The sequence below is a fragment of the Myotis lucifugus genome, unplaced genomic scaffold, assembly GCF_000147115.1.
Source record: "Myotis lucifugus unplaced genomic scaffold, Myoluc2.0 scaffold_11, whole genome shotgun sequence".
Taxonomy (NCBI): domain Eukaryota; kingdom Metazoa; phylum Chordata; class Mammalia; order Chiroptera; family Vespertilionidae; genus Myotis; species Myotis lucifugus.
Window position 1 is genome coordinate 1,242,122 of NW_005871059.1, and position 24,349 is coordinate 1,266,470.

At 38.2% G+C, this 24,349-nt stretch overlaps 2 protein-coding genes across 5 annotated transcripts in view; one reads left to right on the plus strand and one right to left on the minus strand.

The window, feature by feature from the left end:
• Nucleotides 1-1,169: 1,169 nt before the first annotated feature.
• On the minus strand, nt 1,170-18,647 carry TUBE1 (tubulin epsilon 1). The gene is made up of 12 exons (XM_006084370.3): nt 18,573-18,647; nt 18,405-18,478; nt 15,681-15,733; nt 13,240-13,297; nt 11,811-11,926; nt 10,157-10,278; nt 6,963-7,150; nt 6,588-6,763; nt 5,403-5,543; nt 3,060-3,200; nt 2,248-2,422; nt 1,170-1,949 (listed from the first exon to the last, which is right to left on the minus strand). The coding sequence occupies exons 1-12, from the start codon at nt 18,595-18,597 to the stop codon at nt 1,791-1,793; spliced, it is 1,428 nt and encodes a 475-aa protein (XP_006084432.1). The 5' UTR covers nt 18,598-18,647; the 3' UTR covers nt 1,170-1,790.
• Nucleotides 18,648-18,761: 114 nt separating this feature from the next.
• FAM229B (family with sequence similarity 229 member B) overlaps nt 18,762-24,349 on the plus strand; it is an 8,537-nt gene continuing 2,949 nt past the window's right edge. The window contains exons 1-2 of one of the 4 annotated variants that reach the window (XM_014451806.2): nt 18,762-18,874; nt 22,989-23,145. The gene's annotated coding sequence lies outside the window, so the exon portion shown is untranslated. Of the gene's footprint in view, nt 18,894-19,277; nt 19,313-22,988; nt 23,146-24,349 lie in introns of those variants that run through there. The other 3 variants (XM_006084371.3, XM_023750081.1, XM_023750080.1) reach the window with 3 other exon arrangements.

Consider the following 24,349-nt stretch of genomic DNA (forward strand, 5'->3'; position numbering starts at 1 on the left):
CGACCTTATTGGTTTAAAATAGTAAGAATGCCTATTCTCATTTGACTGTATTTAAGGCATTAGGAGCTTTTAAAAAGGTTCTCCTACAAAGATATGTAGAATTTGAAAGTCTTAAAATTGAACTTACTTTAAAATGTATCTTATCTGCACTAATAAAAGAGAAACATGCAAATTGGTGTTACTCCGCTACACCCACCAGCCAATCAGGATGAGTATGCAAATTAACCCAACAAAGATGGTGGTTAATTTGCATATGCAGGCGCAGAGCAAAGACTGAAGGCTCCGCCCGATGGAAGATGGAAGACGACTGAAGATGACTGAAGACTGAAGAGGCTTGGCTTCTCTGCTGTGGTCGGAGCAAAGGCCTGGGTCCCGGGTGCCGGAGGAAAACCAGTGCCAGCAGCCAGGGGAAGGAAGGCCTATTGCACGAATCTCTTCATGCAACGGGCCTCTAGTAATTATATAATACACAATACTTTGTTCCACCTACATTTTCCATATATAATGGAAAAACTACACTATTTATAAGAAAATATTTCATTCTATAAAATAATCTGGAATACTTTGTTGAAGATGTGTAAAACACATATTAAAAATTTAAAACTTTATCTGCACTTCAACAATGTAGCCTAGGTTCCACTCAGATGGTAAGCAAGGTGAGCAAGATTCTAGATTTTCTTAAATAGGAGTAAAGTTAAACTGTAAACAAATTTATAATTTCCACTACACTGTCTTGAATATCAGTTTATTTAAGATTTCTGGAAAGAGAAAAATGAAATTTCATTGCCTACTATTGACAATACCAGTTTTTATATCAAATACTATAAAAAACAAAATTTCCAAGATAAAGACCAAGAACAGTATCCTTACTTTGAAAATGAAAGGAATTTTAAAAATGTAACACTAAAGAAAGCACACAAAAAATTATTTCGACTTGAAAATAATTTATCCCTCAACATTACTTTCTGAAATGATAAATCCACATATGGCTTTTAAATATAAATTGTAATTAAAGATAAATAAATGTTAAAGATTACAACTGGAAATGATAGTAACTGGAACACTTTCTTTAGGCTATGACAGCCATTTACTATAAAGTTTGAAAGAAGACAAGTTTTGTAATGTTTGTATAGTGACAAGCAAAACAATGATAACAAGTGGCACTGTTAAAAAATATGGACATTTATTATTTCAAAATCAGCTAGTTTGATAAAAAAGCATTATGTTTAAAAAGAATTTAATACAAATACATGTTAAAATAAATGTAAATTGTGACTCTTTTGAGTGAAAACAAGGTTATCCAAAGGAGAAACCAAAACTCAATAGTTGTCATAAAATCTTTCCCTGAGGTTAGTGGCTGTTACACAGAAATATTTATATTGTGGCTTCAACTCCCTGTACTTATTTTTTAAAAATCAGAAGAATTTAAACAGAATATGAATACATAAATTATAAATAAATATAAAATATATCTGTACAAGATTTGTAACTAAGACATGATTCTTATTGTATAAATACCTAACTATGAGTATAAATAAAGTAAAATACTAAAGAACTGCATTTTCTCAATTTTAGAAAAAGGGAATTTTCTGAAGACAATGTTTGAAGTTAAGGTACTAGGACTTACTAATTTCACACACTGGTATTATCAACGGTGATTAAACAGAACTACTTTTGCAGACAAAATACTCCCTAATATGAAAAACACAAACTGGGCTCTCTGAATCACAAAAGTTCTGAAAAAGCAAGGTAAGATTACAGGAAAAGGAAAAGCATTTTTGGGCTCTGTTTTACACAGCGACGCTCAGTCTGGGTAAGTCTTCCAAGGGCATGCTTTTTGTGGCATCCAGTTGGCTGTACTCCTGGATGAGAGCCGATAAAGACGACACCGCTTCTGTAAAACAGCTTTCCTCCATCCCTTCAATTTGCAGGTAGTGATGAAGATGAGCCTATAATTTAAAAAAAACGAATAATGTTGACTATTTTCAGGAAATGTGATACTACCCTATAATGTAAACATTCTATATTAAAATGATAGTTCACTCAGATTTACAAGAGAAATGAGAACTATAAACTCACGAGATTTCTCATTTAGATGGTCTGAGTTAGCCTCTGCTCTTCAGTTATAATCAGTGCAATGAATATATGAGACAGAATCACCCTGATTTGTCATAGTACAATTCTTAAGAATACATCACAAATAGCCAAAATAAACACACATAGTTACAAAAGTGTGCTGATAATTACCTTTTTCTTGTAGAGCCTCATGAATCTCTCTCTCAGTTCCAGGAAGGTAGGCTTCACACATGTGTTATTTGCTAACGCTAATAATGAATGGGAATGGCCCACGGGAGGTACTGAACACAGGCTGGTCTTCCAGCCTTCTTGATTCCAGGAGACAAACTGTAGAGAAGGTTTTAATCTGAGATACAAAGACTCAAGGTAAGAATTAAGGTACTAAAAATGTCTGTCATATTACAGCAGCTCACATTAGGTAAACATCACTGCGTTACTGATGGTACCATTAGTTTATAATGTAAGTTATCTATTTTTTACTATCAGCAGTATTGGGTACAGTCTGACAGTGAACTAAGAAACATTTAGTAGGAGGACATTAGATTAGTTGTGTGGCGATTCATAAAGCTAGAAACACATTCCTTAACATTAGAAATCTGGGGATGAAAATAAAGAAAAGTATTATAATTTTTTTTTTTTTTACTTTGTAACCCAACAGAGCAGTTTTCTGTAGACTGAGAATAGTAAAACATTAACTTAGAAGCAGTGTAGTGGTAGTAATAAATACAGTAACAATAGTTAAATTTTTTGAAGACTCTCAGGAAATAAAACATATCATTTAGTACTTAAAAATAACAACTTTGTACTATTATTATTCTTATTCTTCATTTGAGAAAAATAAGGCTCAGATAGGCTAAATAGTTTGCTCAAGGTCATACTTTACTTAAATGGCTAGAGTTCGAAGAGAGACTATCCTAATTATTATGCTACACTGTCACAGCAGTACACATAACAAATTATCTTGAAAAAATACAAACTCAAACCTTTCAATATTTCTGCGAAGATCTGAAATCTGGACATTTCCTCTAACCATGAGGGCACAGGCGAGGTAGAGACTGTGTTTGGGGTCGGCCTGAATTAGCTGGTGATCTTTACTAAAAGCATCTGAAAACATTTGATCCAACCTAGAACAATAAGAGTCACTGTTTATACAAAATATTACATCTTTCTTCTATGTATAACTATAAAATGAAAAGACAGTCATCTGTAGGTAAATAAACTTTACATGCAAATATATTCTAAATCTCTGCTATAATTTTCTCAAAGCAATCTTTACAGAATACGAGAAGAGAGGAAATGACATATCTTTTTTTTTTTTAAAATAAAAAGCTTCTACAATATATTGGTGATTTCAGTTATCTACAAAATGTTAACTATATCATTAGTGAGCTCTATGAAATGCTGATTTCGAGAACTTGTGTCATTATTACTTATTTCAGTACTAGAGGCCTGGTGCACAAATTCGTGCAGGGGTGGGGTCCGGCTGGCTGGCCCCGATGGGGGCTGATCAGCTGCAGGAGGTTGGCCGGCCAGCCCCGCCTCTGATTGGGGTCAGGGGCCGATCTGGGCCCCTATCAGGCCGGTTGGCCCCTGCAGTGTGCATCATAGCAACTGATTGTTCTGGTCCTTTCGCTTTTATATATATAGATGCTTATCTACTTGCATAGTACCAGAACTATCAAAACTAATTAAAAGCCTCAACACTAAGAGAAAATGACTTTGTCTCTTTAAAATTATCATAAATCACGAATAATCATGAGGAAATTATCAAAGACAATGTTAGGCTCCCTTATAAAACATGAAACTCTGTAGTAGTGTTCCTGAAGAGGGAGACTTTTAAGTGAATGAAGTCTTTTTTTAAAAAATATATATTTTTATTGAGAGAGGGAGAGGGAGAGAGAGAGAAACATCAATGATGAGAGAATCATTGATCAGCTGCCTCCTGCACGCCCCACACTGGGGATCAAGCCCACACTCCAGGCATGTGCCCTGACCAGGAATCAAACCGTGAACTCCTGGGTTCATAGGTTGATGCTCAACCACTGAGCCAATCTGGTTGGGCATGAATGAAGTCTTTTAACTTCATTCTTTAATCCTTTAGTTAAAGAGGGGAAGGTGAGGGTGACTGACAAAGTTTATATCTAACAATACACAGCCTTGTTTGTCCTCAACATGGCCCCACTTAATTCAATACAATTATGATAAGGTTCCTTTGATAGCTCTTGCCAGAGCTATGCGTGCTGATTCTGCAGAAAGCCTGGGAAAAGCAACTGGAATCACACTATGCTGCCTATTCATTCAACAGATATTTACTAAATACCAGGCAAGGCATGGTTCTAAGTGCAAGAGATCCAGTTGTGAACACCAAGAAAAAATTTCCTACTCTAATGGAGCCTACATCCTATCCTGATTATCCTATAGCAAGAAGGATAGAAGACTCCCTTAGGAAATGGTGAAATTTGGGGGACTCATGAATCCTCCATTATTGTATTCAAAATTTTGGTGTGTATGTGCTTTCTGGCATTTTTATTGAGTCAAGGAAGCCCAGGAAAGGTTAAGAACAGCTGAACAACAGTGGTCAAACTCATTTCTTAATTTATCTTTTGTCACAAAATATAAAAACTAGTAAGCAGGTATTTATAATTATTGGATACTTTATTTACATTAGAAACATGAAATTTCAAAAAAACATACACACTCATGTACTTATTATTTTCATTTGATAAAAATGAACTGGGTACAGAACTAACATTTATTATTTAACTAGAGGCCCGATGCACCAAATTCATGCAAGAGTAGGCCTTCCTTCCCCCAGCTGCAGCATCGGCTTCCCTCTGGCACCCGGGACCCAGGCTTCCCTCACAGCTGGCTTTGTCCGGAAGGACGTCGGTCTAATGAGCATACTATGCTTTTATTATTATAGATACACCCAACAGGGATATGAGGTAGGTACTCAAACTCTCATTTTTACAGAGGAGAAAAACTAAAATAAAAGTAGTGGCAAAGTTGCTAGGAGTATGTGAAAGAATTAGGATTCAAACTTAAGTATGTCAAACCTCAAAGCTCTTAAATCTTGTATTTTATTATTTTTCATAAGCTTAAAAGTTTAGTTATTAGAATTAATTTCAAATAGTTTAATATTGACATTTTAAAAAGTAATAATTTCTAAATAAAGAAGCATTCATTAAATGGAAAAATGGCCACATCAACTATATTTTATATATTTCTCATGAAGAAATAGTTAATATAAACGTGTCTCTTAAAAAATATTTTTTTAAAGGTAACTCAAGTTCTCAAGTAATTGGAATAAAGTTACTACAGCTTACCTTCGAGGAGGAATGTTAACATCTGCCAGTGTATACAGAGGTGTTAGGCTTGACACAAGATAATGCAGTTGAGGAAAAGGAACTAAATTCATGCTGATTTCATTAAGGTCCATATTAAGGGATCCTTCAAACCTCGCAGAGCTAAAACATATTAAAGCATGAGAAAAAAGTTTAATTTTAAAGTTATATACTTTAAATGTAGCTTGATTTACTTAGCAGGCATGTTCTTAAATCCTCTCAATACTCTGTTCTTCAGTAGAGAATATATACTCTTTTCCCCCTACATTAGCGAAATTCAGTATCATGGATATGATGTATAAAGATAACTAAAAAATAACACAACCTCTATAGCAACTCTTTCTGGCTTACCTGAGGTATAACTAACACACCATTACAGTTGTTCATTACATATGTATATAAAAATATCTTACTTAAAACAGACTTTAGATTGAGTTAAACACATTAGTTAATAATTATTTACTTATTCTGTAATCTTTACTAAATTCCTCAGGTGTCTGCTTAATAAGCTTTATGCTTTAGAATATAATAATGCCGAAGCAATCTTTTAGATTAAAGTCAAGGAAATATTTTGGATCAGCTAATGAGAAGATATAGATCAGCTGGTTTTAAAGATTAAAACATTCTATAGCAAAAAAAAAAAGTTTACTTTTGTCTAAACAAGTGTTTCTCAAGTGTGTCTACCACAAAACCTTTTATTATTTTAACACCTATTAATATTCCATGTAATATACCTGGGGAAATGCTCCTTTGGAGCCATAGAAATTAAAATTCTGGTTCTTCACTCGAAGATTTGAAATCACTAGACAAAATAAAATCCTATATAATAAAGTTGTAATATGCAAATGGTCATTACGTGTGAAGCGTAATGACCGGATCACGGATCAGCAGGAGGGTGGGGCAGCGAGCTATAAGTGGGAGGCGGAGAGCTAAAGGAGGGGGCAGGGCAGCAAGCTATGAGGGGGGGTGTGGAGGGGAGAGGGGGCGGGGGGAGCTACAGGCGGGCAGGGCAGCAGGCGGAGAGCTACTGGAGGGCGGCAGTGATCTACTGGTGCACTAGTAAAAACATAAGAAGTTTCGACAACTTAGAATAAAAAATGCTATTATAAGCACAGCGAAGTTTTGAAGTTTTTAAACTGTCCTTAGGTATACCACCCATAGGATTACCTTGTTAGGTTGAGCAGCAAATTTGCCACAATGTTGTTCATCGCATCAAAGGGCTTTTCCTGCCGCTTTTTAAAAGCCCCAGCACTTGAAGTAACCAGACTCTTCGGCTTTACAGCTGTACCCAGCTTTCCAGAATTCACCACAAGGTCAATTTTGCTAATGATGTCAAATAAGGACTTTTAAGAGAAAAATATTGAGAGAGAAGTTATTAAGAAGAGTGGACCTAGATAGCATTCTATCAGGAAAGAAAGAAGAGAAAGAAAACAAATTAAACTTTTCTCTTAGATGGGAAGGCTGAAAAGTAAAGAATGTTTCATGTAAGCATAACACAGGAATGATTGCAATATATACATAAATTACAATGTTATTTCTTACTTGGTTGTCAATGGGCAACACGCAGTCGGCATGCTCATTAAGTTCCTTCATTGCCAAGATGCTATTGTAAGGTGAAGTTATGACATCATCCTCACCAGAAGGATAAATTGAAGTCACAAATCTGTATACTTCTGGGAATTCATCTTCAAGTACCTTTAAAAGAAATGTGCCAAGTCCAGATCCTGTTCCTGAGGATTAAATTTCAAAAAGATAACAAACAGCATAAATGGTTCAGAATATAATGTGAGGAACTTGAACTTTTATGGTGTTCATTTTTTGGTGGAAATATATATTAAGAACTTTTAAACTTATTCCTGTGATTATATATTAACTCATCTAATTTCAGATAAGGAGATTAAGACAACATGGGTAGTGAGGCTTAAAGTTCTGAATTCAATGTCTGGCCCTTACTGTGAGGTTGGGAGGGCTTTCTATATTTCACTCTTTTTCCCATTAAAGTTATACCTATATGATGTCAAAGAACTGATTGAAAGACAAAAAAAATTCAACTAAGACAGCATTCAATCCACATTTGATATTAGGCAACTTAAAACAAAAAGCAAAACTATCTTAACATCATTGCTGGAGAACAGAATAGCTCAGTTGGTTAGAGCGTAGTCCCATCATGCCAAGGTTGCAGGTTCAATCCCTGGTTAGGGCACATACAAGAATCAGCCAACCAATGAATGCATAAATAAGAGGAACAACAAACCGATGTCTTTCTCTCTCTCTCTCTCTCCCTCTCTTCTGCTCCCCCCTCTCTCTAAAACAAACAAACAAAAAAGATGATGATGTTAAAAATACTAGATAGAAGTGAGGGAGGTTTTTTTGGTTAATCTTTAATGAGGAGGACTTTCTAAGCCAGGGGTCCTCAAACTTTTTAAACAGGGGGCCAGTTCACTGTCCCTCAGACTGTTGGAGGGCCGGACTATAGTTTAAAAAAAACAACTATGAACAAATTCCTATGCACACTGCACATATCTTATTTTGAAGTAAAAAAACAAAACGGGAACAAATACAATATTTGTATTTGCATGTGGCCCGTGGGCCGTAGTTTGAGGACCCCTGTTCTAAGCATTATACAAAACCAAAGCTATTATAGAAAAGACAGTTTTGATCCCATGAAAAATAAAAACTTCTATACATAGATAAAGAAAACCCATAAATTAATAAAAAGGCAAACTTAAGAAGAAATCTTCAAGACATATGATGGAGGACTAAATTTCTTTAATAAAGAGGTCACACACATCAACAAAAGTTAATAATGGGCTAAGTATATAAATATCTAACTCAAAAAAAATCAAATGGAAAAAAGATATGAAGATGCTCAACCTATCTTCTAAATAAAGACATACAATTTAAAACAATATAATTTTGAACATATTAGATTTATGTCTCATAATACTTGGTGTTGATGATAGTATCGGGAAATAAACTTTTATAAATTGTTGCTAATAATAAGGATTGGTCCAATAATGTAAGAAGATATTTAGTAAAGAATCAAAATTTTAAATGTACATATTCTTTGGTCTCTTTCCTTTCTAGGAATATTGCCTATAGCTATAGTGGCACAAGTGAACAGAGATGTATGTACCAGATGTTCACTGGGGATTGTTTATAATAACTAAACACCACAAACAACTTAACATCCACTAAGGAGGACTCATTTTAAAAATTATTACCTATTTACACAATTGGAATCTCTGAGACAGTTGATATTGAAAGACATGTGAGAAAAATATAAAGTGGAAAAATTATAGAATAATACATATTGCATGATCTTGTTTATGTAAAAATACACACACAAACTTTTAAGAGGCATAGAAAATATCTGGAAGGATGACACTGGCAAACTTAATTACCTGTAAAGAGAGACACTAGAGATTGAATGTGGGAAAGGAGACCATCATTTTTAACTTTCAGTATTATTTAAATTATTTTTGTCATTTTCAGTGAATTGTGAATTATAATCTTCTGAGATTTTGAAGGTACCATAATGAACTATAAATCAAATTGTGTTTTATTTTAATTACTCAAACTTGCATGTTAATTATACAATCACAAAGAAAATTTGTTTCTTAATTTAATGATGATATTCTATAGGCATGGTTACATAGCAATTATGACTTTAATTTAAAAATCGTAGGTATGTTTAACCTACTGAATAAATAGATATGTTTAACCTGCTGAATATAAAATCTTAATCTCAGATTGGAGAAAAAAAGCGGCAAATTTTTCTTTTAAAATTGGATAATCCTAGTATGAAATTAGCACATTATGATCTGTTTCTATTTCCTAAACAGGGAAGCAAAATACTTCACTTGCAAGGTAGACTCCCTGGCGGAAAAGAGCAATGCAAACCACTTATTGTAGGTCAAGGTAATTAATTACCACCTGAGAAATGATTTAGAGGAGTTGGCTAAAATTATTTCTTTTACTTATTTCTTATTGAACAAAACAAAGGTGTGAAGGTGGTTAGAGAAAGGATGGATTCTGATATAGCATATATATATATTTTATCCTCACCCAAGGATATGTTTGATTTTGGAGAGAGCGGAAGGAGCGGAGGAAGGGAAGGAGGGAGAAAGAGAGAGAAAGAGAAAGACATAGAGAGACGGAGAGAAACATGATTGATTGGTTGCCTTCCACATGTGCCCAGACAGGGGATCTAACCTGAAACTTAGGTATATGCCCTGACCAGGAATCGAATCCGCAACCTTTTGGTGTAGGGTGATGCTCTAACCAAGTGAGCCACCCGGCTAGAGTGGATTCTGATATTCTTTTGCAAGCATACCTGTGAACATGCCAGAAATACTTAGCTTTAGTTAGGATAAGGGACTGCACAAGCAAACTCTTAGGAGAAAGTCAGCATTCCCCCAAAGCTTATATATAATGAGACATAACTGGAAATATAGTAAAAGAAACTAAAGGTAGAAGAAGAAAAAAATTTCAGATACCATTCTATTGACTCTTTTTTTTCCTACTGACTCTTAAAAGGATTCATTTTTTAAATGGTAATACTTTGATAAACATTAAGATAAAAACCTGTTGTTATGTATATACGTTCATAAACACATACTCTCTTAATTGTTCTCTCTTTATCAAGCATAGGACTGAAAACAAGACTTATGTTTACAAATGAATTCCCAGTTGCATTTTCATATTGTTACAGGTAAATGAATAAATAACTTTACCTCCTCCCATGGAATGTATTATAAAAAAACACTGCAAACAATCACAGTGCTCTGCTGACTTTCTGAGTTTCTCTAAAATCTGTTCTTGATAAAGACTGCCAAAAACTTTGTGCCCCACAGCCCTGGGAAAAAAAAAAGATTAAAAAACATTCCTTACATTTATTATTTCAAGATTTTTATTTCTGATCTAAATGAAAATATTATAGAAAACTTGAAAAAGTATTTTTACCATATTAAGTAACTCCTATTCCTGATTCATATCAATAAATAATATGATATCTCAATGACAGTAGGTAGAAAATTTAGTAAATATATATTTATAAATCCTCAGATATCCTGATAAGAGAGCTCATTATCAATGGATATTAAACTATGGTGTTCCTCTCTTAATTTTTGCTTAAGGTATAATTACAACAAAACAAGATTTTAAGTAAACTCCAGTTGCAGAGAATTTTACATATTAAAAAGCAGAATGTAGTCAACTGGAAAGACAAAAAATTTAAAGCTATTTTGGTTTAAAATATGAGAAAAACATTGGTCACGTCATGTTATTACTAGAAGAAATGGCACACATTAAAAACTGATATTCATGAGGATCTGTAAGCCTTTTTACCTGCCCAAATTTGCAAGTTCACTATGATGAACTAAAAAATAAGCATGATTTCCCGGCAACTGGTAGTCAGGTGTAACTCAAAAGTTACAGAATAAGTTATTCCAACAATTAGAGAAAAGCCAGTTGGTTAGCCCTAACCGGTTTGGCTCAGTGGATAGAGCATCAGCCTGTGGACTTAAGGGTCCCAGGTTCAATTCCAGTCAAGGGCATGTACCTTGGTTGCGGGCACATCCCCAGTAGGAGGTGTGCAGGAGGCAGCTGATCGATGTTTCTCTCTCATCGATGTTTCTAACTCTCTATACCTCTCTCTTCCTCTCTATAAAAAATCAATAAAATATAATAAAAAAAAAAGCCAGCTGGTTAGTCAGGTGAATTTACTTAGTGATTGGTTCTCCCAAAATGACCCTCCCAGAATACAAGATTCAAATTCATGCTTTAGTAAAATTATACATCACTACACATTGTGAACCTGAGAGACTGACTGCAAATATTTAAAATAATAAATATTAGATTTGCAAATAGAGAGGAGCTACTTAATTTATTAAAAATCTCAATGTAAATAATTAAATGATCATTGTTAGAGCTTTTTTCCCATTAAGGAGAAGCAACCATTGTACTTTAAGGGCCAAACAGAGTCTCAGGCTGAACTTGAATACTGGGACACTGGTCTGGCTTGCATCTCTGTATCAATTCTATTGGAGAACTTGATAGAGCCAAATACTATAGGTAAGAGAACAGTTTATAACAACACTTAAAACTTTTGTCACTATTTAGTATTATGCAAGAATCAATTTACAACGAGGAATTTAGTAAATCAATTTTTCATGAATCATGTTTTTCTTTAAAAAGATGAGAAAGAATAATTTCCAAGAAGCATGAAACACCATTCTTTATCAAGGAAAAGATGATAGGGGAAAGGCCTAGCGTTAGGTATGGCACGTTCTATTTTGATTTCATGTCAGCAGGACCTATTAGAATGAAGAAAAGATTGCTCATTTTTTTCTGAAGACATTTCCATTTTAATGGTCAGCATATTCTCACCAATTATTCCCTGAGCCAGAAATATCAGTGATGAGCTGCTTGCTATCAAATACATCTCTCAAAGGTCCCTGCAGAATTTCATTGACGACCCCTTCCTCCATGTCAATTAAGACAGCCTGAGAAGGAGAAATAAAACTGAATTAACATATTTTTCTTTAGTTAGTCACTCTGTAAGTGAAAATAACTTATGAGCTAAAAGTTGCATTGTTCTTCTAATTTAAGCTTAATCAGATCTCTATTTGAATCTTTATGTAGACTCTGATATAAGAATTAAAAATAATTTCACTCTGCTTGAAAGGCGAAATCCAATAAAAGATGGATTCTAAACTCTTACCCTACTCCAAATTACCAAGTGGAGGGAAAAAGAATTGAATAATCCCCTCAACTGATGTTCTAACTATTCTTTTATTCATGTGCTTATGTGACTGTAAATTTTTTGAGAACAAGGTCTCAGAAATCTAGAAGATAACCTTACCAGAGAAAATTTTCAATGTAAGGTGCATTCATGCATTTGTTTACTAGGAGCAACCATGCTGCTCGTTGTGAATTGCAGCCCGAAATTGTCAATTCAAGCCGTAAATTTACTATTATGTGCAAAGCCAAAGCACCAGGTAGATGTCAAAGATGACAACAGGGTCCCTCCCCAAGTAACTCACAATCTGATTCATTACCACAAACTTTTCTGACATGGGAGATAACCTCTATTACTAAGAACACCAGAATAAAAAACTCATAAACGTAACTATGGAAAGAAACAGAGAAGACTAGAAAGAAATATAGCAAAATATATAGCCAAAGGAAATATAGCAGGGATAGGGTGGCAGTAGGATTATATACCCCCTACCCTTGCTGTCTCGTGCTTTACTTCCCCTATTTTCCACAGTGAGGAAAAAGAGGGAAAAAGTTAAATAAATAAAGCAAAGCTGTAAAAAATATTATGAAATAACCTTAGAGTACACTATAAAGCTATTAACTTTTTGATTCAGTGTCATAGAGGGGTTTTTAAGTGCTTGTGATCATGTCATGTTAAGCACTTACTACATATGCCACTGTTGTAAGTGCTTATATATACCAGCCCATTAAACTTCACAAACCTACTTTATACACCAGGAAACTGAGGACTGGGAAAGTTACCTAACTTGGCTATGATCACTGAGCTAGTAAGTGGTAGAGCCGAGATCCAAATCTGGATAGCCTGGGTGTAGAATACTGACTCTTAAACACCAAATTATATGCTCTACCATTTTATTGAGGGGAGACAGTCAAGTTTGATATTTTACAGAGTACTGAGTCCAGTGGAGTTACAATTTGTGAATTCAATTATTTATGTAGTTAATTAACTCTGCTATTGTAAACTGGCAATTAAAATAGTATTACACAGTATATTAGAAATACATTCGATATAAGAATCCAAGTGTATATATCTTACCCGTGCTTTTAAAGAACAAATTTTCCCCTTGGAAATGCTGCCACCATCACCAACCACTCTGAAAGATAAAAAAAAAAATAAAAAAAAAATCTTAAGATCTTCCATGGTTATTAGCGCTATCAGGTAATAAAGTTAACTTCCATTTATATAATAAAGCTACTCATAGGCCAGGTGAGACAGACACAAAAGATAACAAAGGAGCCACCATTCCTAATCTTCTCCCTCACCTACCTCCCATTACACTAAAAAAATGAGGTACTTATTTCCCTGGCTTTCTTTGTAGTTAGTGCTGGCCATGTAATCCAGTTCTGGCTAATGAGACAAAAAGGCCCAGATGCAGTTGGTGCCATTTCTTCTGCCTTCCTACCTTGAACAAGATTATGGTGTGATTCATAGATTGGAGGCTGCCATTTCATAGTTATGAAGTAACAAACATAAGACAAAAAGTCAACACACTAAGGATAATAATACGATAGACAGTATCTTGGTGTGAAAGGCACTTCTCCAAACCTAGAACATACAAATTCCTGGTTTATTTTTATCTGAGATAACTGGATACCTTTATTGCTTAAGCCACCATTAATGAAGTTTCCTGTTGTAGCTAAACACTTACCAACGAATGTACTATTGACTATATACCATTGACTACCTAAGGGTGTTCCTAGAATTTCATGTTGAACATAGTTACCAAAGTAAATAATCTAGGACCAAACATAGTGTACGAGCCAATGTTGTTTACAAGAAGACACAATATATGAAAGGCAGCAGAATTAAGCATAAAATGCTCTAGGTCAAAGGTTGATGAACTAGGATCCTCTGAGCAGCTGTTCGTTCTCTTAAAGTTTTATTGGAACACAGCTACACCCGTTTGTTTATGAACTTTATATCTGCAAAACTTAAAATATTTACCATCTGACCATTTACAGGAAAGGTCTGCCTCAAATTTACCTATCTGCTATAGGTAAATTCCTATCATGCTGTTAAAAAGGTATGATCATTTCCTTAAATAGATAAAGAAGCGTACACAAAGAAGTGATCTTGTTTTCAAAAGATTTTTTTGCACTAATTTATGGAATCGATTCTACATATGTTGATAGTACATGGAAACAGCAATATGCCAAGCCCCTTCTCCCCTTCATCCCAAACTCGATACAGGGGAAATAAGAATGCTCGCAGGATAATTATGAAACAGTAGATGACAGTATAGTTATGTGAAGTCACCTTATTCAGAGGGACTAGCTCCCAGGCTGAGTCTCAACTATGTCACATTCAATGAAAGGACTGCCCACCAAGAGCAGAGGGGGTGGGAGTTGTAATTTAGTAGAAGCATCTGAAAGGAAGTATTACAACAGCAAATTAAAGTCTCTTAATAGGACTTAGAGGAGAGGATGTTCTAGTTCACAAACAAGAGGGAATCTAGTCCATGATTAGGTATTTCCATATAATGAAGGCAAATGACACCAGCTATCAGGGCAATCCACTGAACTACTCTTGGTCACTATGGTCACTAAACAACTTCTATTACTTAGCTTTTCAGGTAGATTTCCTACAGAAGAGAATGTGCTTCTGAAGGAAAATGAGTAACTAGTCTTCTCGAGTTATAGTTTCTACTGCCAATTAACACATTGACTTTCCACTTTTAGTTTGGTGCATCTGTCTGTAGTATTCAGCCCTGGACCCAAGTCCACAAGGTTTCTGGGTTTGCAAGCCTGAGGGTCAGATTCTGGAATTCATCATGAAGGAGGTAATTGCCTCAAATACCCAAACAATTAATTCAAATTAGAACTGGAATTTTTACTGAACTAGATTAAAACTGGATATGAAGTATATATTTTTCAGCTCAAGCCCACCACAGTTTGGCTTTAAGTGTTTTGAAAATGCATGAACTTAACAATTTAACATTAAAAGCTATGAACAAACCTTGAATGTCAAATTACTTTTTCAGATAAAAGATGATATGAAGAAATATACCCTTTATTAAATAAACCAAAGTAATTTGACAATTGCCCTTTTCCCTCTCAGCACATTCTACTCGTAGAGCACATATTCCTGACCACAAATAACATTCCAGAAATGTAAACAATATACTTTTCTTTCAAAAGATAAGCCATTACTGGATGCATTAACAAGATACACAAAGAGCAATTTTTAGCAGTCATTTAAGTGAAACTTGATTTAGAGGTCAAGTTTAGAAAAGGTGTACTAAAGGTCCTTTTGGTTGCTTAATATAGTCTTAAGAGAAAACCCATTGTCCTGCTCTGAGGAGTGACACAAGAATAGTAATGTTATGAGAATAATGAGAAATATGCTTTTAATAAGAAAAACAAACAAAAAAAGGCCAGACAAGTTCTTTACAGTTATCAGCTTTGAAGAACTCTCTTCCAATCTGTTGGCAGGAAGAGTAATCATTACTCTATGTGATTTGCATCCTCTCATCTTACCTGGTATCCACGTTTCTAAAGAAGCTGCTTATTGCCTCATCATAAATTCCTTTCTAAAAAGAAAGAACATATTGACAGCATTTCATTAAGTTTTGCCTCTTTCCCAAAGGAAGTCCTTGCCATTTAATAACCCCACAATACAGTAACAGCTGGAGCCTGACGATGACAAGAAAAAGCAAGTTATCACAGGGTGCTCAGACCCAGTCTTCCAATCCATAGAAGACAAAATGTCCTGAGATCTAGGAGTTCAGTTCAGGGAAGGGTGGTGAAGTCCCCGAGGACCCTAGAATCAAGAGAGCTTTCTCTGAATTCCAGGTGATCATTTTAAAAGCCAACTGGTTAAATCAGGGAATAAATAATGGCACACATGTTACCTCTTTTACATTCTTTTTTTTGGCACAGACCTCCCTCGAGGGCCCGAACCGCCTCCCAGGACCCAGACCTACATCAGAGACTCAGTCCTACATACGGGTGCAGATCATTATGCCAGGGAGCAGAAGTCCAACCCGGGGCCCAGAACTCGACCCCGGAATCCAGTCTTTTATCACAGTACAGACATCCACAGTAGTCCAGACAACAATTCCATGACCCAGACGTCCAGCCCCTGACACAGAACTCCGCCCGGGACCCAGATCTCCTCCGGTGCCGAGACTACTCTCCAGGACCCAGACCTACATTCAGGATCAGACCTCCATCCGGGTCCCAGACCTTTATGCCATGGCCCAGAAGGCAATCCCGGGGCACAGACTTCAAACGCAGAATCCAGGCTTGTATCAGGGGGCCAGATCTCCATCCGTACTCCAGAACACCAGTCCATAACCCAGAGGTCCAGCCCATGAGCCAGACCTCTCCCCAGGGCCCACACTTCCCTCTGGGGCCTGAACCTCCCTCTCAGGACCAACCTAAATTCAGGGCTCAGACCTACATTCGGGTCCCAGAACTTAATGCCAGGCCCCGGAAGTTCATTTCGGGGCCTAGACCTCGAATCCAGTATCCAGGCCTTTATCGTAGTCCAGACATCAACAGTAGTCCAGACCACCATTCCATGACGCAGACCTCACCCGAGATTCCAGACCTCCCTCCCTGGCCCGAACTGCCCTCCCAGGACCCAGACCTACATCTGGGGCTCAGACTTACATCGGGGTCCCAGATCTTCATGGCAGGGCCCAGAAGGCAATCCCGGGGCCCAGACCTCAAACCCAGATTCCAGGCTTGTATCAGGGGGCCAGATCTCCATCCATAATTCAGACCACCAGTCCATAACCCAGAGGTCCAGCCCATGAGCCAGACCTCCCCCCAGGGCCTAGATCTCCGTCTTGGGCCCAAACCGCACTCCCAGGACCCAGCCCTACATCCAGGGCTCAGACCTAGATCCGGGTCCCAGAGCTCAAACCCAGAATCCAGTCTTGTATCAGTGGGCCACATCTCCATCCTTAGTCCATACCACCAGTCCATAACCCCAGAGTTCCAGCCCAAGAACAGACCTCCCCCCAGGGTCCAGACCTCTTCCGGGGCCTGAACCGCCCTCCCAGGACCCAGACCTACATCTGGGTCCCAGATCTTCATGGCAGGGCCTAGAGGCCATCGCAGGGCGTAGACCTCAAACCCAGAATCCAGGCTTGTATCAGGGGGCCAGATCTCCATTCGAAGTCCAGAACACCAGTCCATAACCCAGAGTTCCAGACCTCGAGCCAGACCTTCCCCCAGGGCCCACCCTTCCCTCCGAGGCCCCAACTGCCCTCCCAGTACCTGGACCTCCATCCGGGGCTCAGACCTACATGCAGGTCCCAGACCTTCATGCCAGAGCCCAGAAAGCCATCCCAGGGCCCGTACCTCCAACCCAGTATCCAGTCCTTTACCCTAGCCCCGACATCCACAGTAATGCAGACCACCATTCCATGACCCAGAGATCCAGCCCCTGACCCAGACCTCCACGGGGGCTCAGACAGCCCTCCATCCCCAGACCTCTCTCCCAGGACCCAGACCTCCATCCGGGGCTCAAACCTATATCAGGGTCCCAGACCTTCATGCCAGGGCCCAGAAGGCATTCCCTGGGCCCAGACTTCAAACCCAAAACCTTGTATCAGCGGGCCAGATTTCCACCCGTAGTCCAGACCCCCAGTCCATAACACAGAGTCCAGCCCAGGAGCCAGACCTTCCCCCTGGGCCCAGACCTCCCTCAGGGCCTGAACCACCCTCCCAAGACCTGGAGCTACATCTGGGGCTCAGACCTACATCTGAATCCTAGACCTTCATTCCAGGGCCCGAAAGTCATCCCGGGTCCCGGACCCTGAACCCAGTATCCAGTCCTTTATTGTAGTCCAGACATCCAAGTAGTCGAGACCACCATTCCAAGACCCAGTTGTCCAGCCCCTGACCCAGACCTCCATCTGGGGCCCAGACACCCCTCCAGTGCCCCGACCTCTCTCCCAGAGGTCATCTGGGCATCAGACCTACATACTATCTGATTGGTATTCACCAGAATCCTGATAAAAGATGAGACCCTGATTATTAGCGGAAGGTGTTCAGTTTCGTGTAGTCTATTAGGTGTCTAACGCCAATATAGGTTTACATGCCAATTAGTTCTGCAGTTTGTTCTTTACTGACAGGATCCCATATAACGCATATCGGTCAGATACAAGCCCAATAGAGAAAACCCTGCTCCTCGGTTGGAGGAGCCTCTCTGACAGGCGCGGGGGTTCCGGGGAGGGGGGCGGCCGGTACCTGGTTGACCGCGGCGTGCTCCCTCAGCGCCAGGTCCCAAAAGCAGCAGCCGATCTGGTTTCCGCACTGGCCCACTGCGATCGGGGAGGGGAAGGAAGGAAGACAGACATTAGGCGGCCCCGCTGGGCTCCGCGCCGCCCGGGTCCTCACCCTCCCGGGGCAGCTCACCCTGAACGACCACCGACTGGGTCATCCCGCCGAGCGGCCGGTCCCGCGCCCTCAGGCACCCGCTCCGGCTTTCGAATTCCCCGCCCACCGAGGGGCAGGGCGGCCGTAAGTCACGCTGCCTCCGCCAGTCGCTGCCATGGCGGCCGTCGCGACCTTGTTGTCTAGGTTCGGGCTAAGACTTTCCGTCAGAAGGCCGCCAAGTACGCCCGCGTCCCACTGTTACCATAGCGACGGCATCTCCGGACTGCAGATCCTCGCTGCCCTGTCAACATCCGTTCGCGTTGGCAGCGCCCGAGACCCGGGTAACTGGCGGGTAGTTAGGTGAGGGAGCGGGATTTTAAACCTTGTGCCCTAAAACTGTCAGCGGGCCGTGTTTAGAGGGTGGTCGTTCAGTCGTAGGGGGTGGGTCGGATTCCGTTTTTTCAGCTTCCTCGGCGCTGTTTGCGTCTCTGTCCAACAAGCCCTTTGTTCTAATAGAAAACGAAGAATGTGAGTGAGCACCAAGAAACCTCAGACCCACAGGCGTGGCAAGATGGAACAGAAGTTCATTAACTTCTAGGCTCTCTGGAGGGTTCAAAAGAAATTAAGACATAGATCCCCAGCTCCGAGAAACTTACAATCTAATTGAAGATACACACGGAATGCTCAAGTTACTGTGACTTTAATACTGTGTAATGCTGACTATAAGTGCATTCAGTGGATGACAATGGAAATGGGTAGATAGAAGTCTGATGAAAGAGGTGAAATGGGAACATTTGATTTAGATGCAGGGTTGGGTTTATGATCTCGGTAGAAGTGAAATATATGACAAAAATAATAGGGTGGCCCAGCCGATGTGCTTCAGTGGTTGAACTTCAACTGTTGGATTCCCGATTAGGGCACATGCGGGGGCTGCAGGTTCGATCCCCAGTAGTGTAGGAGGCAGCGGAACAATGATTCTCTCTCATCTTTGATGTTTCAATCTCTCCCTTCTCTGAAATCAATAAAAATATATTTAAAAATTAATAGGATGGGAGAGGGGAAATGGAATATACTCTTGAAAGGTTCTGTTAGTATATATGAAGTGGTGTAATGTTATTGAAGGCAGACTGAAAGTTAAAATATATACTGTAAAACCTAAAGTAATCAAAACTAAACCAAAGCAAAGCAAAACACAAAGATTGCATAGCAATAAACTAGTAATGAAGATAAGATAGACTCATAGAATATACTCAGTTGTTTTAAAAGAACAGAATAACAAGAAAAACCAAAGAACTGATGACATAAATAGAATACAAATGGCAAGAGAACAGTTTTAAATTCGTTCATATTTATCACCTTAAATGTGAATAATCAAAACATTTGATTAATTAAAAGTCAGAGATCATCAAAATAGATAAAAACAGCAAAACTGAACTATATGTTCTTTATTTAAAAAGACACTTTGAATAGAAACCAAATAGGTTAAAAGTAAGTTTGGAAAAGATACATTATACTAACACTAATTAAAAAAAGTACCTATATATCTTTCAGACAAAACATATTCAGAGCAAAGAATATTACTAGGGATAAAGAAGGATATTTTATAATAAAAGTTTTTAATTCATGAAGAGGACATAACACTACTAAATATTTAAAAACCTAATGGCAGAGCTTCAAAATATATAAAGTAAAAACTGGCAGAATAGAAAGGAGAAACAGATAAATTTAGTATTATAAAATAAATAAATTTCAAGATTTGTAGAATGAAGGTAAAGTAGTGCTAGGATGAAAATTTATAAAATTCGATGCTGATGTTAAGAAGGTAGGTCTCAAGTCAATGACCTAAGCTGCCATTTTAAGACATTAGAAAAAGAAAAACAAATTAAGCCCAAATTAGACAAAAAAGTAAATACTAAAGATTGGAGTGAAAATCAAATAGAAAACAGAAAATTAATAGAGAAAAATCAGTGAAACCTATGTATGTTTCCTGAGAGATTAAAATTCTTTTGTGGACTTCCTTGCTCATAAAGTCTAAAATCTTTAACTTGGATTTATATCTCAGCATGGTTTAACTTCTACTTATCTCTCTGACCTATTTCTTAACTTTCTCTATTGTCTTTTCAGATCTTCTTTTGTCCGCTCTACTGGCAGATGACTTCTACATACGCTATTTCCTTTGTTTTCCCCCTCCCTAAGGGTCTCAATGTCTTTTCTTCCCACCCATTTCCATCTAGTTGATGCCTATTTGTCTTTTAGATTTAGGTTTGAAGTCTTAGTCCAGCACACACCCTGCCCTAACCTGTAAACTCCACTAGGACAGGCACTGTGTTTGCTTTTGTCAATATTTTATTTTCAACACTAAACACATGCCTGGCTGGTGGATTCTCAACAATTATCTGTTATATGAGTGAATGCTAATAATGGATCTATTTTCCTAGGATATGACCAGTTCAAACACCATTCCTTTTCTGAATCTCATGAATCAATATTCTGAGGATTGAAAGATCATTATTCTTGGTCTATGAGGAGAGTATTTAGAGATTTTACCATCTCCTCCCTCCCCCACCCCCATCATTTAGACTTCACTTATTCAGTTCTTTGTGAAGATCTGCTGGAAAGTCAAGTTCACTTTGTCTTCTAGAAAGTTTTATGATTAAGGCTACTGTTTGGTTTGTTTCATGGTATCACTCATGCTAAAAGAAGAAACTTGGTACAACTTGTGCCAAATAAACTAGTAAAGGTAAATTAGAGGAATTAAAAACGATTCCACAGTAGAATATCCCACATAGAGACTTTACTTTGTAGTTTAAAGATATATTGGTCCCAAAAAAGTGAAATCATGCCTCAACAATCTAATTTCAAGAACTATGCAAAGAGATGAGAGAACATGCTGATTTAATTTTTGTATCCCAGACATTGTCTTTACTATGTTAGACTTTTTTATTCCTCAAAAACAATTCTATACAAGGAATTAATACTATTTTACAGACAAACTTTTAGTGATTTGCTCAGTCTCAGAGTTAACATGGTCTTAACATTCAAACCTAATTCTGATGCCAAACCCATTATTTTTCCGCTGCCGTCTTCACTAAAAAATGTAAACTATTACAAAATTTTCCCATCCTAATGATCAGATGTTTAGGTCCTAATGACCTAACAATGGCCAGCAATTATTTCAATTTGTCTATGACACAGTCAGTTAAATAGTTTCTCTAAGCTAAAATTGTGATCATTTACTCACTGATAGCACCCTAGTAAGAAAAAAAAGGTAGAGGTAAGATTTTTGTCTAACATCAACTTAATTATGTAAAATGCCAATTTCCTATAACATAACCACCTGAAAACAGAGCAGTAGGGACTTAACATAAAATGTAGGTATTGAAAAAGATTTTCATTAAATGCAAAATCACTTGCTAACATTTAATAGTTCAGTCATCAGCCTATGAAAATTGAAAAAAAAAAGGTTAATTGAAGAGCAAAGTTCTGTCTTAAGGTTTAAACTTAATTATTACATTCAGCAAGATTACTGTTGATATGGAAATTGGGAGAGGAGAGAAGTCCAGAAGATAAATTTCAGCTTGTTGTTGGAGCTATGAATTGAGACATTTTATTCTTTAGCAGGTAGAAAGCTATGTGAAAGAATCTCTGATGTGATAATTTGTGGGTGTCACTGGGATAGTTGACTATCATTCCTCTGGAAAGATGTCATGAACAGAGGAGAACTTCAGGGTCCAGGGAACAGAATAGAGAGGACAATACAAGATGTATTCTTCCTTTCTCAACTGTCATTATTGCAATAATTTGGGAATTTCAAGGCTCTTTTAATGATACAGAAAAGTATTAGAGAGAGCTGTAAAGAACCATCCATGGTAAGCTAGAGAGAAGTTTGTAAAGGTGTAGTTTGAGGCCATTAGAGTGGGATGAGGGTATAGGTAGATAGGATTTATAATTTGTGTTATTAGTTAAGGGAAAGTCTGGAAGATAAAGATAGGGAAGAAAATGGGATATAAAGTGACAAGAATATCATGAGATTTTGTGCAGATTGACTAGAGCAGGGGTCCTCAAACTTTTTAAACAGGGGGCCAGTTCACTGTCCCTCAGACCATTGGAGGGCCGGACTATAGTTTAAAAAAAACAACTATGAACAAATTCCTATGCACACTGCACATATCTTATTTTGAAGTAAAAAAACAAAACAGGAACAAATACAATATTTGTATTTGCATGTGGCCCGCAGGCCGTAGTTTGAGGACCCCTGGATTAGATTGCCTAAAATAGGTGTATATATATATATATATATATGTTCACAGATTAAAATATTGTATATTATTAGAAAATAAACAAGTCAGTGACAATAAGAATAAACCTTCAAACAAGCTTTAGAGACACTAAATTTTTAGCTAAGTTCCATGTTGTTGGTGGAGCTATGAAATGTGATATTTTATTACTGAACAGGTAGGAAACGATGTAAAAGAATCTTCTGATGTCATAATTTCTGGGTGTCACTGGAACATTTGATCATCATTCCTTCGGCAATTCCAGGCTTCTATGGAAGGTCAGTAGAAGCAGTTGATTTATTCACCTCTACAGGAATCAGACTCAGCCTATTTTGGTAAGTCTATGTATCCTTGATCAAGTTAGCTAAAACTTAATATCTACATAAGATAGTTATACTAAACCATAGCTTTTACTAACTTGTCATTGAGCATAAACATTTTTTCCATAGTAATTGACACCCAGTACATAAAAACCATAATGTAATAATCAAATTCCTAGGCTTTATTAATTTAGATTTTTTATTACCACAATAAACATTTACTTATTAGGTATAAGAAACAGTTGTAAGACATTTTTCATTTTTCCTGTCTTTTGCTGAAGACATGCACATTTGTACAAGATAGAGTTGTTAATTACCCACTGCGTGCCAGGCAGTGGTGACACAGACAGACATGGAATGGGATAAGGTTACAATGATTAAACGAAAACACAAAATAGGGTACTGGTTCGCAACAGAAGGTGACCTCCCCCTCACCCCTCCCTTCTCCACTAGAGGACATTTGGCAATGTCTGGATGTCACAAGTTTTGGGGAGGGGTGCTATTGGCATGCAGTGGGTGGAAGCCTTGGATGCTGCAAAACATCCTACAGTGTCCAGGATAGCCTCTTCCCTGCCCAACAAAGACTATCTGGCCCCAAAGTCAATAGTGTCACAGTTGAGAGATCCTAAATTAGAGCGATAACTTCCAAAGCAGAGATAAAGAGGGCTATGAAAACTTATATTATGGAAGGCTGTTATGGAAGGCTCCTCTGAGGAAGTGAAATATAAATTCAGACAATGAATGAGTTGACTCTAACAAATAAAGGGTGGGAGCAGTGGGGTGAGAAAAAGTCCCAAACAGAGGCAACAGTAGGCAGTAAGGAGCTTATTTTAGATAGCTCTCTCTGTGTATATATGTGTGTTTGTGTGTTTTACATATATATTATACTAGTGGCCCGATGCACGAAATTTGTGGACTGGAAGGGGGGGGCACCCAGCCTGGCCTGTGCCCTGTCACAGTGCAGGAGCCCCGCAATCCATCGCCCCAAAGAGGTAGGCCCTGCCCACCCATCTGGGGCTCCTCGATGGATTGCCCCAAAGAGGTAGGCTGGAGCCCGGGGTCCTGGCTCCGCGCCATGTGGAGCCGCGGGACCCCCAGGCCTCGCTGGGCAGAGGCCTCCACCAGGCCCACCTCCGGGCCGCGAGGAGGCCTCCGGCCCCTGGCGGAGCACAAAACTAAAGAGCTTCTTCTGGGCCCGCTTCGGGCCAGGCTGCACGGA